At 47.7% G+C, this 19,275-nt stretch overlaps 1 protein-coding gene across 6 annotated transcripts in view; it reads right to left on the bottom strand.

Moving 5' to 3' along the window:
* Nucleotides 1–19,275, bottom strand: part of ST14 (ST14 transmembrane serine protease matriptase) — an 88,166-nt gene that overhangs the window by 31,838 nt on the left and 37,053 nt on the right. For 4 of the 6 annotated variants that reach the window (XR_013634899.1, XM_073321182.2, XM_073321180.2 and 1 more), the window contains one exon: nucleotides 519–678. Coding sequence is in view for 5 of the 6 variants with exons in the window: in XM_073321180.2 (XP_073177281.1) it covers nucleotides 519–678 (160 nt within the window). In the remaining variant the exon portion in view is untranslated. Of the gene's footprint in view, nucleotides 1–518; nucleotides 679–3,060; nucleotides 3,118–8,889; nucleotides 9,342–19,275 lie in introns of those variants that run through there. The other 2 variants (XM_073321184.2, XM_073321181.2) reach the window with 2 other exon arrangements.

The following is a 19,275-nucleotide window of genomic DNA, read 5'->3' as shown; positions in this document are numbered from 1 at the left end:
GGAACCACCAGATCATCTAGGCTAATTGCCACCAAAATCAGACAAAGTCTTCCAACCCAGAGGAGACTCAACTGCTGTGTGCCACAGGCAGGGAACAGGAGGAACTGGGATGCTCAAGTGCCAGAGGCCCCCGCAATGGCCACCCCACTTTCACCCACAGCACCTCAGGAGTCGGTCACCAAGTGGGGGCACCCCAGACAGGATGGGCTGCTGCAGCTGCCCCCCAAGGTAGTGCAATTGAGCCACATAAGCCACACTAAGCAGAGAGGGGGCCACCAGCTTTTAAGTGGCACTTCGGTTGAAAGCTCTGCAGAGCAGGGACTGAATCTTACTTCGGTGTTTGTGCAGAGGACAATACAATGGGGCCCGTGAACCCAAAAAGCAGCATGGTTCATCTGCGGGCAGCTCATTTGTGGGAATTAAAGGCCTCTGATCTGGGGGGGGTCAGGCGCCATGGGCGAGCCCCCCCAGCTGCCCAGTCTAGCTGCACCGTCTGGGCGGGAAAGCACCTCACTCACATTTGAAGTGCCACACCAGGAGGCCGACAAGGAGGGAGACGAGCAGGAAGACAATCAGCACAGCAGTCACCACCACCCATCGCTTCGGGCCGCGCTTCTCCACCTTCTTGGCATTCATGGTGGGGAGGAACTCCACCCCCTCCTCTTGGCCGTTCATGTCCTAGGAAGGAGAGTAGGGGACTCAGGGTTAGAAAGCTCATTGCTACAGGCATACCACGCCCTGGTGCCAGGGCTTTTCAGAGCAGAGGAACAGGACTGGAACTTGAGAGATGTGGGTTCTAGTCCTGGTTCCCCTCACGTGAACGTGAAGCACAAAGATCCCATTCTCTGATTGATTGATCAATGTCTTTATTTAGGAAGTTTTAACGCATTGACAATTCTAGCCACATAAAGATCAGACAATACAATAATCGTTACAACAGCGAGCTTCTGTCTAGAGAAATAATATGCCGTAATCTAATAATTGGACCTCTCTCTGTAACAAGGTGTTACCACTCATTCTCTTCTCTTTTTAATAATGACCCTTGGGCGATGCCAGAGCAGTCATTGGAAGTCCTCTCTCGCCACTGATCAGGGTTAAAATAACCCCCCTCTCCCAGCTCAGCCCCCATCCCACCCAGAACTCATCATCAGTGCTGGTAACCTGCACTCGGCACCTTCTCCCCAAGAGCCTCCATCTCGCCATAGTAATGGGCTCCGGTGTCAACCCTGAGGAGCATTAAATAACCCCCCCGTGCAATAATGCAACACATCATCGCAGAGAAACTCGCTAGAACAGTAGGGCAACATCGAAGTGGTCCTTGAATCCCAGACACCGCAGTTGGCTAATGAACACACACAAACGACTGGGTCCCAACGTACAGGCCTACCCAATGAGATCAGCTCTGCCAGAAGATTGAGCAGGTCAACATTCCACCTACCAGAGGGCCCTGGTGCACATATGCAAATCACTGAGTTATAACCTTATAAGAACTTAGTTTCATCAGCTTGAAGACAAACACGAAGTTACCCAAAACAATTCTGCAACATGTGTGCACCACACACAGCCGGCTGCGTATTGCAACACACACCAAACTATAAATAACTTGACTTCCCTGTTCCCAGGAAAGTTTTGCAACATGCTTCTGCAACCCAAAAATCAAGCAGCTCCTGAATTCACAAAAGGCAAATCAATCCAATGCCAGTTAAAGGAAATCAAAAGTGAAAACAGACCAAGTGTGTGAACACATCAGGCAAGAGCTGTGACTGCTTAAAGAGAGGAGACCAGTGAGATGTAGAAGGTGTGATGCATGCAGCGTGTGACCGCTAAAGTACTCAGAGGGGGCTGGAAGGAAGTGGGACTAGTGGTTATCACAGGGAACTAGGATGCAGGATTCCTGGGTTCCATCTCCAGCTTGCTTAGTGACTTTGGAAAGTTACTTAAACTCACCCGGAAATGGGATCACCACAAGAGCCTTGTGAGGTTTAGAGAGAGAGGTTTGTAAAGTGCTTTGAAGTGCTTGGTGGAAAGAGTCTACGGACATGCAAAATGTTCTAGGTTCAGAGAGAAGCTCATGCCATACATTTCAGTAGCCTAAAACCAGAAACTCCCAGGTGGGATACTGGGAGAGCATGAAGGAGCACGCAGATCTAGAGCGCACAGAAACACGGTGGACAAAGATACTCCATCAGGATGTGGGCACCACATGGAGCTTGGGCTCTGTCCACACCAGCAGGCTGCACCGTAATTCGCAGGGTAGAGGGAGGTCAGAGCTCCCTGGTCCTGTCTCCACTCCAGCTTCCAGCCTTGCCATAAATCACCACCAGCCCGTGCAGGAGGCAGGGTTTTCTCAGGGGCTTGGCTTAGACTGTGGAACAAACTCCCGCGGGCACTAGGGACCATCCCAAACCTCACACCGCCTCCTGCTTCAAGTTCCAGGCACACTACTTTGACCTGCTGCCTCCAACAAACGCAGAGGAGCATGGACACAAACAAAGCCTAAACAAAACACTCCACAGAGTACAATTCTCCCCCTGGGGAGAGGATGAGAGAGGCAACAGAGCACACAACAGATTTTAGTTACTCACAGCTGGAAGGTGCTAGGATATCAGGGTGATGAGGGCTGTATAATAGCAGATATAGAACAGTAGAAGAGCACTAGCAGTCGCAAAATTTGCTTGCACCCTTAAGTACAAGGGTAAGCAAGTATTCACCTCTCATAGCTGGGGAAACTGAGGCACCGAGGGGCAAAGTGACTTGTCAGGCAGTGGCAAGGCTGGGAGTTGAGCCCAGGTCTCCTCGCTCTAACCATTAGACATCACTGTTTCCGACACTTGACTGTGGGATGTTCATACGGGGGCATCCTGCCCAAGAACAGGACACCAGAAGTCAAGCTGAGAAGTTTGCCAGTCTACATCTGAGCGTTTGAGTGCTAAGAGCAGCACCCCTCCCCCCATGGCTCAGAGCACCTGTTGAATCATTTGTGGTTTTCACAGTTACCAGGGAATGCCACACAAATGCACACCAAAGCAGGGTCAAGGAGTAGAAAGGGTCCTGACTCACCTGCAGCATGAACAGACAGAAACCCAGAGGCTGCAGGGAGGTGCCGATGAACTCAGTGCCACATACCGGGACGGTTTCAGTGACACACACGGAGCTTCACTTTCTCACAATGCCTGCCCCCAGCTCGCCTTACCCCACCCACATACGTGCAAGCAGCGAACTCAGCCAGGCCAGGGAGGGACCCAGCAACAGCCTGTGCATTTCCTTCCAAGATCACGGAAGGATGGGCAAAGAGGAAGGAGCAAATGTGATACATTCTGCTTTTGCTTCTGTTTCTCGCCAGCCTTGGCATGAACTGTGGTTGCACACACTCCGTATGCTCAGCCATTGACGCAAGGAGGTCTCATTTTGCACTTACTGCATTTCCTGTTTTATGCACCATCTGGAGGGCGTGGCAGAGTTCTAACCATCAGCCCTGCAGTCTAGATACATCCTACTAAAAGGGGTTCAAATCCCACCTGAGCTAACACAAGCCCTTCATCCTGCTTCGTACAGTTCACCATGCCTTTCTGAGCCTCTTTGACACCAAGACCTACCTGCTAGGAAGGGATTTTAAAAACCCCAGGGCACTTCTCATGAGAGCAGGGGTTCGGAGCCCCAGTTCGTTGGCCAAGTTTCTGCTCCCCCATAGCAAGCCAGCTGCCCCACTTCTTATCCAGAGGTGGCTGCATTTCTGTGCTGAAGGGGTGCAATTTGTGAAGCACTCTGGGACCCTTCAGCTTGAAATGCACCAAGCAATGAGCAAGTCCAGGCCTCCTCTCCCTTTGAGCACTGCAGCCTACTCCAGCCTGTCCCTAACTGCTGCCCAGCTCACCTTCCCATCCCCTTCACCCTGGCCATGTTACCTCTACTCAAGGCTCCTTCTGGGCTTCCCACAACAAATCCAAGGACCCCTGAGGGTGAGGCCCTACTCAGCTGCCTCCTACCCTATCCATGTATCTGCTCTCCCTGGCTATTTGCCCTAGTGCTTGCAAAGCTCTGCACCGCTTGTCACTTATTCTCAACTTTGCACCTTCCCTTATTTCCCACCCCCCACAAGTTTAGAATAGTCTCCCACTTCCTGTCTGCTGCTGAGCCCAGCCCTCTCCCCTAACACTCCCATAATTCCAGAAATACTTCCTACCTTGCCCTCTTCCCCAATAACCTCTCCAAACCCTCTCTTTCCCAAGCCATGGCCTCAGGCTTTTTATCCCAAACTGTCCAGGACAGAGAACACATTCTACTGACGATCTGCTAAACCCTATGTAAATGTAACCCTTTGTAAGTAATTATTAAGGTGGTCATTGAAAGGCCCTGGATACTAAAAGAACACAGGGTTCTCAACAGCTCTTTCAAGACTTCTCTTAGTTACTGGCTGAATGAATTAGTCCAAGACTCAGAGGCACGTCGTTACCATAAAGCCCTGAGAGTCGGCTCTATTAAGATGGCTTCTAGTACCCTTGGCTTTCTCTCCATCAGCTGACTCTGAGGAGCGTTTGTAAACCACCATGTACAGCTGTGACTTGATAATCAGATGGCTTGTCCACCAAAAGAGGGGGAAGAGCAGAACCACCATGAAGTCCATGATGGCCCACACTATAGGGACCTAGTTTACCTAAACAGCATGTAATTCCCATGAGGCTGGGTACAATAGAAGAAAGGACAGACTGATTGCCACAAAACCCAAATATTGCACAAATGGACAAATTTATTGTGCACATTGATCAGGATGGACCAACAGAAACCAATTGGAACCAAAGCTTCTTGGAGGTTCTAACACATTTCTCCTCAGTATCAATAACTGGCCATAACTGGAAGCCATAAAATACCTCCATCTAGGTCATTTTCACAGAATTGCCAGCTCTCCTGATTTTATCATTCATTATAGCAGTTGCTTTTCTTAAAACCCTGGCTCTGAAGTCACGTTATCCCCTCAGAATCTCAGCGTTCATTGAAATAAAGGAATAAATAACAGTCTAGCTTCATGGTTACAGAGAAAAGCTTGAAAATGCAAACCCTGAAGACTCAGGAACCAGAAAGAAAATAAAAAGCCTCCAGTGTAGCCTTTAAAAGCAAAAATCTCATCTTCTTTGAGCCAATCTCATGCGTGTTTGGAATTGGATTCATGTGCTGTGACTGCTTTGGGATGGCAATGCTGTCCTTGCCACACTCCCAAATGTGCTCACCATCCCCCGGGGAAACCTCCTTCCCATGAGGCTTCCAGCCCAGTTGTGCTGACCAAGAGGTTCAGAATAGAATGAGGTCGTCTGGATGCTTTTCCAAATCCAGCCATGACCCTTCTGAGGTCCCCTCCCCTTCAGCTCCACTATAACCCCAAGAGCCACAACTACACACAAGAGTCTTATTTTAAACTAACCATCCCGAGATCACCGCTCTGGCTGTCTCATAGGCTCCCAGTGGACTCCCCTGAACCCACTCTGAGTGGGAAAAGCCCCCACTCAGGGGGCATCTCACCCCAGCTGGGAACAGGGTCCAGCCACTCAGCTCCCCGGAGGGGCAGGGGGCAGCTAGGCTCTAGCTGCCTGAGCTGTGAAATTGACAAGACAGCTGATGGGAGGGAAGCAGTGTCTACATAGACACTGCATTGCCCTAACCAGACTGACATAAGCCTCTCGTGGAGGTGGAGTTATGATGTCAGTATATTAGGGAACTTACATCGGCGGGAGGAAGGCTGTAGGGTGGACTCTGACATAATTAGGTCAACAGAAACTGCCTTTTGTCGACCAAACTGTGTAATGTAGACCAGCCCTGAGTTGCTGTTAAAAAAAGAAAAAGACCTTCCCTTCCCGCAGGGCAGGCGGTTAAAGGAGCAAGACTGCAGGTGGCCCAGTGGCACTTTCTCCTGGGGCATGCAGGGAGCCAGGTTCCATTGGCATTCCTGGCGTCTCTCACACGCAGCCCAGGGGGCGGACGTAACAGTAAGGGGCAGGGGGAGCAGTTTGCATTGCTGCTCCTCGTGCCGTAGGTGCTCTGTGGTTAAACCAAGAGCCTTCAGTCTCCAGGGCTGCTAATGTGGCATCTTTCACCAGCTGCTACGTTTTCATGCAATGAGCAATGAAAAACCCAGAAGATTCAACTTTACTAAGTAAAACTGCGGGCCTAAAATCATTCACCAAATACATTCAGTTCTCAGACACTGGAAGCAGATCTCCTGTTCCAGTCTTTGCTTTATAGCTCTCCGCCCATCTGATCACAAGTCCTCCCTAGCTATTGCAGGTTTCAGAGTAACAGCCGTGTTAGTCTGTATTTGCAAAAAGAAAAGGAGGACTTGTGGCACCTTAGAGACTAACCAATTTATTAGAGCATAAGCTTTCGTGAGCTACAGCTAATCTGTGGGCTGGTTTCATTTGACCTGATTCATTGCTCGACTCCCACGACTCAGCTTTTAACGACAGGATAAAAACATTCTGCTAGATGCCAACAAATCCAGCTGTAGGGTCATTGGTGGGGAGCCATGTCAATCATTGGGTAGCTTGGAGTGGCACGGTGCCCTATTCTCCCTTCACACCACTCTCGAGACACAAAGCCATCTGTCATTTTAACCCACACGCAGCACTTCAGCCCTTTTGGCAGAGGCAGAAAACTACAATTTCTCCTCCTTAGCAGCCCCGGTGACTCAACGGGAAGGAAGAGGCCACACGCAACTAACATCAACAAGACCAAAGCAAGTTAGTCCAAAAAAAAGCCCCCACAAATATATCTTACTCTATGTTCCATTCTACACAGCCGATGAAGTGGGCTGTAGCCCACGAAAGCTTATGCTCTAATAAATGTTGTTAGTCTCTAAGGTGCAACAAGTCCTCCTGTTCTTTTTGCAGATACAGACTAACACGGCTGCTACTCTGAAATCTCCCGCCTCTGAGATCCAGCTGTTCAAGGTATTTTTAGACTGGAATCGTGATCTGTCCAGAAAAAACAGAACTTCAGGGAAAGCAATGACTCACGCTGCCAGCAGCAAGTCCAGAGCATGCATAGGCAGCAGGGAGAGGGGTCAGGTCCTTGAACTAGGAAGGTTTTACAGTACTGAAAAGCAGACGCCCCAGCCGGCAGAGAGGAGCCGATGGGATCCACCGCTCAGAGAACCAGGTTGTGTTTGGAACGTGACGCTGTACTGCTATGGTGACTCAGGAGTTCATGGTCAGAGGCATCGGCTTCTCTAGCTGGCAGACCACTCATGGGTGGGCGTGCAGCGCAGCACCCTGCTCATGGAGCAAGCTGTCACTGCTCAGCATCACCGCCTTCAGGTGCTGTGCTGTTCAGAAGATCAAGCCGCTCCAATTTGAGAGATGCCTGACCTAACAGCACATGGGATTTAAACACAGCCACTCCCACTCAAGGTCTGGGAATGAACTGGCTAGTTTGTGTGTGTACACACCACTGCCCTCTGCTGGATGGGATTAAAAGTGCTCAGCTGTGTGCCATTAGCCCTATACTGCTAGCAGCTAATGGGGAGTCATAGAATCATAGAATATCAGGGTTGGAAGGGACCCCAGAAGGTCATCTAGTCCAACCCCCTGCTCGAAGCAGGACCAGAGTCTCCTTCGCTGAGGTGGGTAGAGGGCTTTGTTTGTGGAGAGGGAGGATCAGAGAGTCCTAGCCTGCTGTCACCATACCGTTCTGAACGGTCAGGCCATGTGACACAGTGACAACAAGAATAAACGCTACAGAAGCAATAAGCTATCCAGCTACCCAGCACATGTGATACCGGGCTCCACCCAGGCTGCTACTGGCTCTGCTTCTGACACCCGCTCACTCCACACTTTTGGGGGGGGGGGGAGGACACATCTTGGCTCTCCACACCGCCCCCAGCTCTTCTCACAACATGAACATAAGAAGGATTTTTATTTAAACAAAAAAAAGTTCCCTCCACCCAAGCTGGAGCCAAACCTGGAATTTTCAAGCCACATGCCCAACCCCACAGAGCTGCTGGCACCCTCCCATCCTAGCTCTGACGTGAGGCAGAGATCAAGGTCCAGCTACGTGGCTGGTGGGGTCCCAGGAGAGGCACGGTGGCCAGAGGACAATTTCCGGGCACAGGCATGAGATCCACACTGGCGAAAGGCAGGGACTGAGTGTGCAGAGTTGGGCCTCAGGACAAGACTCATCTGTGGTGAGGGACTGGGCAGAGCAGAAGGCACAGTCCCAGTGCTGGATACTTCACCTTCACCATCAGCCCACACCTCACTGTGCCTCCAGAGACCTATCCTCCAGCTGAACCAACGAACACTCTCAAAAGGGAGCAAGCTGTTTCGGGGCTCTATGCTGCTGGCATCAGTCTGCGGTGTCACCCAATACCTGCCCTCCCCACGCTGCCAATTCCTGAGTTACAGGAGGGGTTCCACTTCCCCATGAGGATCAGGATTTACCAGGAGAAAGGTTACCTGTGACCTTTCAAAAACCCTGGTGCATTTGGAGCCAGCGGCTCTGATCCAGGCTGCAGGCTCTGGCTTGCTCGGCAGCTCCAACTGAGAAGACGGCAGGGCAATAGATCAGGAAGAACGAGCAAAAGGAGATGAAAGGAAGGTGATACTGGAAAATCAGTTCAACTGCAGGACAGCATGGCCCAGGGGTCAGGAACCGCAGCATCACCTTTGTCCATTATTAATGCAATGCCCAGAGATGAACAGGACCCTTTCCAACAGTCTACCCGAAAGAGCTTGCAGTCTAGCTCATGGCCTGACTGAGACAGGACGTGACCAGGCAGTGCCAGTGGGATGGGGAAGGATGGGGCTACAGCATGGCCTGGCTGTTCTACACAAGCTTTTCAAAAGTTTGTTTTAACCTCAGTTTCTGAACCAATGCTAAATGCAATTCAGTCTTTGGTTTTACCTGCAGTTAGTGTTCAGCGGCACTCTGTCAGGCTCTGCCTTGCAGTCGTCAGGCCTACTAGTTGGAGCAGAGATCGAAGCGGGACATAGGGATGGGACCGGCCCAGGGTGGTGCTGGAATTGAGATCCAGGGGTCAGAACGGAGATCAGAGTCCACAGACAAGCCAGAATCAGTACCGTAGCTGGGATCCAGGTCCAGGCCAAAGGTCAAAGCCGGGTAGTCTGAGTGTGAGGAAGGTCAGGAAGTGGAGGCAAGGCTGGAGCAAAGTCACAGTAGGGCTCAAACAAGGATGGGGCAGGAACAGGATTGAGAGCAGGCTCGGAGTCTCGAAAGCCTGACACACCGCGAGGCTTGCAGGAGGGTTCCTGGTCGGGTGGTGCTGTTGCACAGACTGATCTGCAGCTCTGGCGGGGTTGGAGAAATACCCGGGGCCTGGGGGGCAGGTCATTTGACCCAGGCTCTACTCTGGGACAGGCTGCTGCCTGTGACCAAAGACTGAGTCACTACAGGCTCTGTGGGAAGGGTGAGCGAGTGCAATCGGGTTGTTGCAGTCACTCACAGCAGCTCTGCTGGACGGGCAGCTGAGGGAGCAGCCCTGATTGGGCTGCGGGTTTGCCTCGCACACCCACGGTCAGCTGTGGCATCCAGCATATCTCCCCCTTTGCGGGTACTACACTTGAGTCCCGTCTCTTCACCATCACTGCAGTGTTCTGGGATAAGCAGGACAAAAACTGGAAACGCTAGGCACACATGAGACTCAACCTGATACGACCCAGCCAAGCCATCACTTCGGGACAGGGGTCCGTCCTTTCCAAGGCCTCGCTACCATCTCTTCTGGTCTCTGTACAGACCTGCAAACATCTCGAACTGCTAGTGAGGCACGTATTGAGAGAAACCCTAAAGCAAGAATCCCTGGACAAGAAGAGAGCCCAGCACATGTCGAGGAGGAGGCAGAACTCAGAGGGCTGGCTGAGAGCTGTAGGAAAAGGCAGGTCTCATCTGACCAAACAGGGCAGCTGGACGGGAGCGGGCATCTGACCTTGATTCAGGGCCGTTCTGTTCAGCAATGTTTTTTGCCGTCATCTGTAAATAAGGTTTCAGAGTAGCAGCCATGTTAGAGTCTCTAAGGTGCCACAAGTCCTCCTTTTCTTTTTGCGAATACAGACTAACACGGCTGCTACTCTGAAACCTGTCATTATGCAAGGCACTGCATTTAGCCGTATGGAGTGGAAATCTATCAACTGCATAAAAGAAATGCTCAAATAAATTGGTTAGTCTCTAAGGTGCCACAAGTACTCTTTTTCTATCTGTAAATAAGTCTTTCAATTCAAGACTCCAGGTCCCAGCCTGTGAATCCAAAGACGTGCCCACCCCAGGTCTCATCTGCCGAGGCTGATGTTTAATAAGTCAAATAAACGCCAAATATGCAGCCTGGGGCCAGGTCTACACTTGGAAGGTCTTGTCCGCACAGCTATCCTACGCCAACAAAGCACTCCTAGTGGGGATGCAGCTTATATCAGCAAAACCGCACAGCTTTGCCAGTACAACTGTGTCCACACGGAGGGCTTTTGCTGGTACAGCTACGTCGGTCAGGGATTGCACCTCATCACACCCCTGGCCAACACAGCTATGTCTGACAGAAGTTTGTAATACAAACCCGACCGGGGGTAAGTGCCAGAAGGGGCAAAAATAGCACCACATCATTCAACTCAGCCTTCCAAACCAGACAGGTTTAGGATGCTCCAAGCCACTACACAAATAGATCGCACTTTAATTCCCCATTCACAGCCATATGCTCAAGAGACACTATTTCAAGAAAGACTTGCATCCAGACAAATTACGTCCAACTCTGTGTTTGAGACACAAATGGCTGATGCTGCTCCCAGTGAAGTCAATGGCAAAACTCTCCTGGATTTTAGCAGGAATGAGACTTTAGACACTCAGGTCAAAATTTGCAGTAACAAGCTTTCCATAAAAACCTTTACAGTAGTAGATGCCTTTTTATCTCTAAGTTTTCCCACACATATATTCAGTGATTCTAATGGAAACAGGATATTTTTGCCCAGTAAGGACGTGATTTTCACTTCAAACTATTCATATTAATTTGAATGGGAATTGGGCAGCCCAATCTCTTTGATTACTTGGAAATATCCCATCCTAAATATTCCCCTGCAACCCATTCAGATCCATCACGGTGCCGCATCGCAGAGCCTGGAAGCAAAATGACTAGTCAGTAACTAAATGCTAAAGTGAAATTGACATATCCATTTCCCTTGTCCCAACACAAGAACCTAATCATGTCACATTACAGTTGAAACCAGAAAAACATGAAAATATGATTTGTTTTAATACTGTAAGAAGTAACAGCAATAATGATGAAAAATCACACGGGACTGCATCCCGCAGCAAGTTTTCAGACTTCTCCATTGAAATCAACAGAAAGTTCTGCTTAAACACCAATAGCCAAGCCCACAAAAATAAATTAAAAAATCAAAACAATAAAAAAATAAATAAATAAAATCATGGTACCCCAAAATCATGATATTTAAACACACACACACACACCCCAATACTTGTTAGGGGGTTATTTGCCCGCTGGGTTTTAAGCCCTTGGGGACACATTTTCAAGCTTTTCTCTGGAACTATGCTAACTAGTCACTTAGCTTTATTAATTATGATGATGATGATTTTAAGAACAAAGATTCTCAGGCAACCACATGGCTCCAGGAGCTGGGGCTTTAAGATATGCACTACATATCGCGAGACTTATGACAAAAATCACGAGAGCCGGCACGTGGTGCATCTGACAAAGAAATCTAAGCAATCCAAAAGCCAACAAAATTTACATGTTAAAATGGTCTGTGTTTCACACGAGATTTCACACTAAATTTCAAATGAGAGCAGGTGTTCACATATTGGCTGAAATGTACAGCTATGGGAGTGAGATGGAGTCACTTTCCTTTTACAGAGACCAAACCTAAGCGCTGTTAGTTGGGCAGCACGAAGCACAGAGTTAGAATTGTTTAAACAATTCAGTTGGACAACAGTGTTGCACCCAGATCCTTTGTAAACTCTGCTTGTACCATTATCAAAGTATATAACAAGAGGTTATCCTTTTCATGCAAGGCTGGAATAGGCTTTTGATAAGAACAAACACATTTGAAAATAGGTTTCAGAGTAACAGCCGTGTTAGTCTGTATTCGCAAAAAGAAAAGGAGTACTTGTGGCACCTTAGAGACTAACCAATTTATTTGAGCATAAGCTTTCGTGAGCTACAGCTCACACTCATGCTCAAATAAATTGGTTAGTCTCTAAGGTGCCACAAGTACTCCTTTTTATTTGAAAATAGGACGCCTACAACTAAACAGCCTTAGGGCAGCAGAGAAATCCTGTCAGTCTCCGCATTTCTCTTCCTCCCCAGTTCCTTGTTAAGGACAATTAGATTATAAAATGGAGATTAACCTAAGGAAGGAATAAACTGCAGGAAGTGAGAGACAGAGCTTCCTGCCAACACAAGTGTCCTTCCTGATAAAGGGGGGAAAGACCTGTGGGAATCAGTTCAGCATAAATCTGGTAAAGAGCGCTGAGTGTGCCACACCTCTGGTTAGAAGCTGCCTTGAGTCTTTAGAGCCACAAGTTCAATTCCCCACTAAGCCAACTCATCTTGTTGCCTTTCTGAGTTAGATGAGAAACTGAATCCCATTATGTTTACTGTGGAGGATTCTCATGGAGGAAACTTGAAAGCCAAGGCCCATTCTGCTCTGCATAGACACTGAAGATTTGGTCCAGTGCCCCAGGCCAGGGTTACCAACCCAGCTGCCTTTGGGCAGTGTGCTGCATGCCAGCTGGCTGGTGCCCTGCACCCCAGAAATGGCTGCATCAGACACATGGATAGAACTTTACATAAGACTTCAGAATTCTTTGGAATAAAAAGTTACATTATGGTCATGATTTTGATCTCACTCACACCAGTGAAACGCCATTCATGTCAATGGATTTTAAACGCCAATTTACACCTCTATTTGTGAGAAAGGAAGCATGCCTTGATATTTATGTGCACCCTTTTAAAAAAAGCTGTTCTCCAATACAGCTGTAGAGAGATAAAGATGTCAAAAAAAAAAAAGCCCCCCACAAGGGACTGTCTCCCTCAATGAGTTTCAAGCAGAATCCCACATTGAAATCAATAGGGAGTTTCACTTAAAGCCGGATAGTTAAGACTTGATCTTCCATGCCAAGCTCCCATTGACTTCAGTGGGAGTTTGGGGTGTGTAGGCAAGATCAAGTCTGATGTACCTGCTTTGATATCGTCGCCATTCCACGTGGCTGATTGGTCTGTCTACTGTAAGCTCCTTGTGGGCACAGGCAGCTTCATGATTCAGACTGCACTGAGCATCCTCTCTGGGTTCTTAATTAAGCATAAATCTAAATCTTGGTTCCCCTCCCACCCCACAAGATAGAATATGTTCATGATATCCCTCCATTAGTCACCTGATGCTATTTAACTAGCAATAAATGACAATAGATGTAAATGGCAGCCCTCTCCTGTCTAGGTGTTCAGATCACCGTACAGCCAAATAGAAGAGAGTCAGGAATTCAATACCTAGCAATGGTCTCCCTGAGTAATGAAGGTCAGAGTCAGACTTTACCAGAGGGGTTTTGTTTTGTTTTTAAGGGGTGGGGAATCTAGGTTCCAATTTAGGCCCATTAATAGAGACAGCAGAAGACCGATGCAAGCACTTTGCATCAGACACTAACCCAGAGAAAGTAGATGGAAATTCTATCATTTTACCATCCACACCAGCTGGCAAGGATTTACACTTAACTAGTGCAAGAAATCTGGTCCCACCTAAAACTCTGCTGCTGCTCTGAAACCTACATGTGAGCTAAAGAAGAAACTCCATTATTATTTGTCGCAGGCTAAGGCCTATGACACAGTGGAATAGATTTGTTGCCAATTCCTGAGATATTTGGCAAACAAAATAAAAAGAAAAAAAAGGAAAACCAGCCCCTGGAAGCTAGTCATTAGTCATTGATACTCTCAGCTCTACCCTTAAATGGGGGGGGGGGATTATAATTATAATTACAGAGAATAATAATATACAGAGAATTATAAACCAGTCAGCCATAACTTCTGGAACCTAGAAAGATACTGGAAGAAGCTAGAAATCAATTTGTAAGCACCTAGAGCAGTGGTCCCCAAACTGTGGCGCAGACCTCTATGGGGGCACGGAGGAACGTTCGGGGGGCACAGGGTGCCTGGCCCAAGCCAACCCCCATGGGGGGGTCAGCAGGGAGCATCACCCTGCCCCACTCTACCCCCAGCTCCGCTCCCAGCACCAGCTGCAGGTCCTACCCTGGCCTTTGCCACTGTCTCCTGGCTGAACACGGACCAGGTAGGGGAGGCGTGGACAAAAAAGTTTGGAGACCAATGACCTAGAGGGTAATAGGATTTTAATTAATAGCCAGTACAGATTTGTCAAGAACAAATCACACCAAACCAACCCCGTTTCCTTCTTTGCCAGGGTTACTGATCTAGTGAATAGGGGGAAGCAGTAGCTGGGATATATACTCCTGAGGGAATTCTGCCCCAAAAACCCCAAAATTCTGCATATTTTGTTTGTCAGAATAGTGCACTATAATCACACCAGTTTCACTTATTTTGCTAATTTATTTAAACTACCATACGGGGTGGTGGGGGGGGAGACGGGAATCACAACAACGGTTCAGCATTTCCTAAACACATGGAAGTTAAGTTACAAATACTTGGTAACCAATATCCTGCATTCCAGTTATAATCCTGGATTTTCATTTAAAATTACGTGACTTTTACTTTGGTGGTTGGTGAGCTGTAAAGTAGACTGTCGCTTTAAATGGCTCCAACTTGCACACATGAAAGCCGTACAGTTTTGCTAATCATTGTCTTGCATTTTTTTTAAATGGGTAAGTAAAACAGATCTTGAGCTGTAATCTAACCCTATTCATAGGCTCATAGAAGATTAGGGTTGGAAGAGACCTCAGGAGGTATCTAGTCCACAGTGGCACAGGGGGGAAAAAAGAAAAAGGGAGAGAGCACATAGACCTTCCTAGCTGAGAATTCCATTACTGTCATTTACAATAAGGCTCTGGCAAGGTAAAGGAGCCTTAATTGACTAAGAATGGGAACAATTCACCGACAATGGGAACATTAGCAGCCTGCCTGCTTAGTTGCTACATTTCTGCTCTGCCTCAGGGACAGAGCCTGCTTCACACAGCCCTGCACCTCCAAGGCTGGGATGCAGGGACAGGGACAGAGAGAGTCTGTCTCATTCCTTCCCAAGGCAGGCAGGCACCCAGCCCCAGCCTCTTACCCTGTCTCCAGAGACCCATACACACGCCCAGTCTCCTTCCTCCCCTCCGCACCAGGCTGCCAGGGAACGGGGGTGCTTCCCACAGATTTCTTGGCTCCCCCATTTTTCTGCAGGGGAGCCAAGAAATCTGCTGAAGGTATGAATTCTGCACCTCCTTCCCCCAGGACTAGATATAACTTGATTTTAGTAAAGTTTTTGACACAGCCCCACAGAACATTCTTCTCATAAGCACACTAGGGAAATGTGGTCTTGATTAAATCAGATGGGTGCGCAACTAGAGTTGTTACCAATGGCTTACTGACAAACAGTGAGGGTGTATCTCCTGAAGTCCTGCAGAAGTCTTCCCTGGGTCTGGTAGTACTCAACATTTGTATTAGTGGCTTGCATAATGGAGTGGAGAGTAGGCTATAGAAAATCTGCAGATGGCACCAAAAGTCTAGTTGCAAGCACTGTGGAGGACTAGATTAGAATTCAAAATGACCTTGGCAAATTAGAGAATTGATCTGAAATCAACACGACAAAATTCAGTCAAGACAAGTGATAAGTACTACATTTAGGAAGAAAACAAAATATCGAATGCACAGCTACAAAATGGGGAATAGATGGTCGTACTGCTGAAAAGGACCTGTGGTTTATAGTGGATCACAAACCGAGTATGAGCCAAGAATGTAATGCAGTGGCAAAAAAAAAAAAAAAGCTAATATTCTGGGGTGTATTAATAGGAGCATTGTATATAAGACACAGGAGGTAACTGCCCCCACTTTACTCAGTGCTGGTGAGGCCTCAGCTGGAGTACTGTGTCCAGCTCTGGGCGCCACACTAGTAAAGATGTGGACAAACTGGAGAGTCCAGAGGAGAGCAACAAAAATTATCAAAGATTTAGAAAACTTGACCTATGAGGAAAGGTTAAAAAACTGGACATGTTTAGTCTTGAGAACAGAAGACTGAGAAGGCACCTAATAGTCTTCAAATACGTTAAGGGCTGTTATAAAGAGTACCATGAGCAAATTTTCTGCATGTCTAATGAAAGTAGGACACAAAATAAGGGGCTTAATCTGCAAAAACAGAGCTTTAAATTAGATATTAGGAAAAGCTTTCTATCTAGAAGGGTAGTTAAACTCTGGAACAGGCTTCCAAAGGAGGCTTTGGAATCCCCGTCATGGGAGGTGTCTAAGAACAGGTTGGACAAACACCTGTCAGGGCCGGTCTAGGTTTACTTGGTCCTGCCTCTCAAGGTCCCTGCCAGCCCAACATTTCTATGATTCTGTGATTCAAACAACCTAGTTAAAACAATCCAACTTCCAAACCTGCTGGTTGTGGACAGAGCTTGAAAGTACACCCTTAAAGGTTCAATAAAAACCCAGAGGGCAAATATCCTTCCCCTTAAAAAAAAAAGTTTATTTGCCCTTTCATGATTTTTATGCCAGTGATATGACGGGGAGCAGGGGTCATGATTCCTGAGCAGGTTTCAGAGTAACAGCCGTGTTAGTCTGTATTCGCAAAAAGAAAAGGAGTACTTGTGGCCCCTTAGAGACTAACCAATTTATTTGAGCATAAGCTTTCGTGAGTTACAGCTCACTTCATCGGATGCATACTGTGGAAAGGGTAGAAGATCCTTTCCACAGTATGCATCCGATGAAGTGAGCTGTAGCTCATGAAAGCTTATGCTCAAATAAATTGGTTAGTCTCTAAGGGGCCACAAGTACTCCTTTTCTTTTTGGCATTCCTGAGCAGTTAGGATTGGCAACATTAAAACCAGCTACTCCTGTTGGAAAAACATTTTTTTCTGTTGCCAAAGGCTGGCAGGGACACAGTTTTTGTCGGGCTAGCACTGAAAGGACTCATGGTTTGGAGTTTCCTGGATGAAAAAGGCCCCTTTTGCCTCTTTGCATTTTAAGCATCCTCCTTGTATCGCTCCCATGTGCTTTTTCAGAGTCATCTTTGACATATTTGAGCCTTGCAATCTAAGGCAGGAGTCAAACAGCAGGAAGTTTTGTTAACTAAAACTAGTCCTACCCTAAAAGATCTACAGTTTGTTCCTTCATTATTGCCTAATCCCTGCTCTGAACAGACCACAGACCCTTCACCTTGAAAATGCAGCATAAAACTCCTAGGACTGCTACCAGTCAACATCATTAGCAAACACACACCTTCTTTCAGTCACAAACTTTCCCCCACCTACATACCAGCACCTAGGCCTGGTAGAGGAGGAAGTGTGTGTGTGTAAGTGGAACCATCCTGTTGTCTTCATATTAGCTACTTGTCTCTGCTTGATTTTTTTGGTCTGATATTATGGAGAAGGCTTCAGTGAAAAGGCCAGTGAATATACGGCTCTATAACCCTCCAATGGATGGAAATAATATGTTTCCCAGATCTGGGTGAATACTAATTTGTGAAAATTTGGTCCAATACAACCCATGTATTCACTTTAACAACACTGCCCAGTCATTTCCCACCACAAACAGAGCAAATTTCATTTGCAGTGCAAAGGTCTCAAATAGTTTGGCTCATGAGTTCTGATCACCATATTTGGGATCAGGAAGGAATTTCCCCCTGGTCACATTGGCAGAGACCCTGGGGGGACGGAGGGGGTTGCCTTCCTCTGCAGCATGGGTCACTATTTTACTGCAAGTGTAAATGGTGGATTCTCTGTAACTTGAATTATTGAAACCATGATTTGAGGACTTCAGTAACTCAGCCAGAGGTCAGAGGTCTATTGCAGGAGTGGGTGGGTGAGGCTCTGTGGCCCACAACAAGCAGGAGGTCAGACTAGATGTTCATGATGGTCCCGTCTTGCCTTAAAGTCTATGAGTCTGTGCATTTGACTGGCCATCTTTGGTCTATCCTCCTGCTCAGAGCAGATTCAACCATGGTTACTGAACTAGTCCTGAATATAATTTGTCCTCCTTGGCTACAACTGCAGCAAAATAGTGCTTATTCGCGCACCAGTTCTGCTGCATGTTGTCAGCAACAGTAGCCTTAACAAGCCCTGTGGGGAAATCACACACTGAAGGAGCAAGAAACAGCTGCAATCAGACACCACTGAGAGCTGCAGTGAGTAGGTCACCAAACAGCCCAAAGGCTAAATAAAATTCATTTGAGTGAAGTAGTTGGAATTGTCCTACTGACCAGACCACCTGCTTGCTGCTAACACATGAAGAGAAAATAAAGGCTGAATTAATCAGGTAAGATTATTCCTGGGAAGAGTTCACTCAGCTCCAGGATGGACTAACTATACAGCTCACACAAGTGGCATGGCCACAAAGCTTTGCAGATCCACGCAGTCTTCCTCGTCACCCCAAGGAGGAATTGTAATTGAAGTTGCTAACCAGAACCAGCTCCTCAGCTGCAACACTGATTACCTCTGAACAAGCTGCACATGAAGCGTGGAAAGGTTAAAGCAATCAGGCCTTGCCGTCTCTTCTCTGCTTGGCTGCATTATGGATTCTCCACCAATGGTATTTCTAAGGGGCCTACGTTCTGCTCTCATTCACGTCAGGGACTCCTGCGGGGCTCTGAGGCGGACACAGAACAGAACGTGACTCCAAATCTGAGAACCTCTCAGTTTTCTGCTTAATGAAAGCTCTCGGCACCACAGAATATGAAACAATAAAGGTCTTTACAGAGCAGCTGATCTGCTTGGGCTGCATAGATGCAGATACAATTACTGATTCTTCAAATCTGTAACAAGCCATTAGGCAGGGCAAGGCAGGGCAGGGGAAAGATAATAGGTAGAAACTCTGCAGTGAAGACAGGGCTCATCTTCTCTGCGAAGTTAACTCCCAGGTTGCTCCTAGAATCCCATCCACAGCAAAACCCCTTCACTCAGTGTCAGTGGTGCTAACTCAAGCTGGCTGGCCTGGAAGGAGGTTCAGACTGGGAGCACAATTAATCAGCTGCTAAGACAACCAGAATGCAGGGTACCACCCCTAGTCCTCCAATGCCTTCCTATCATTCCTCCTCGCACCACTGCCGTGACCTGTGTGGAGACAGCACTTGAGGGTTGTTTTGTAGCATGGCTACAAGCTAGGCTCACTGG

The sequence above is a fragment of the Lepidochelys kempii genome, chromosome 22 (genome assembly GCF_965140285.1).
Source record: "Lepidochelys kempii isolate rLepKem1 chromosome 22, rLepKem1.hap1, whole genome shotgun sequence".
NCBI classification, from domain to species: Eukaryota; Metazoa; Chordata; order Testudines; family Cheloniidae; genus Lepidochelys; species Lepidochelys kempii.
This window is presented reverse-complemented; position numbering and strand designations above follow the sequence as displayed.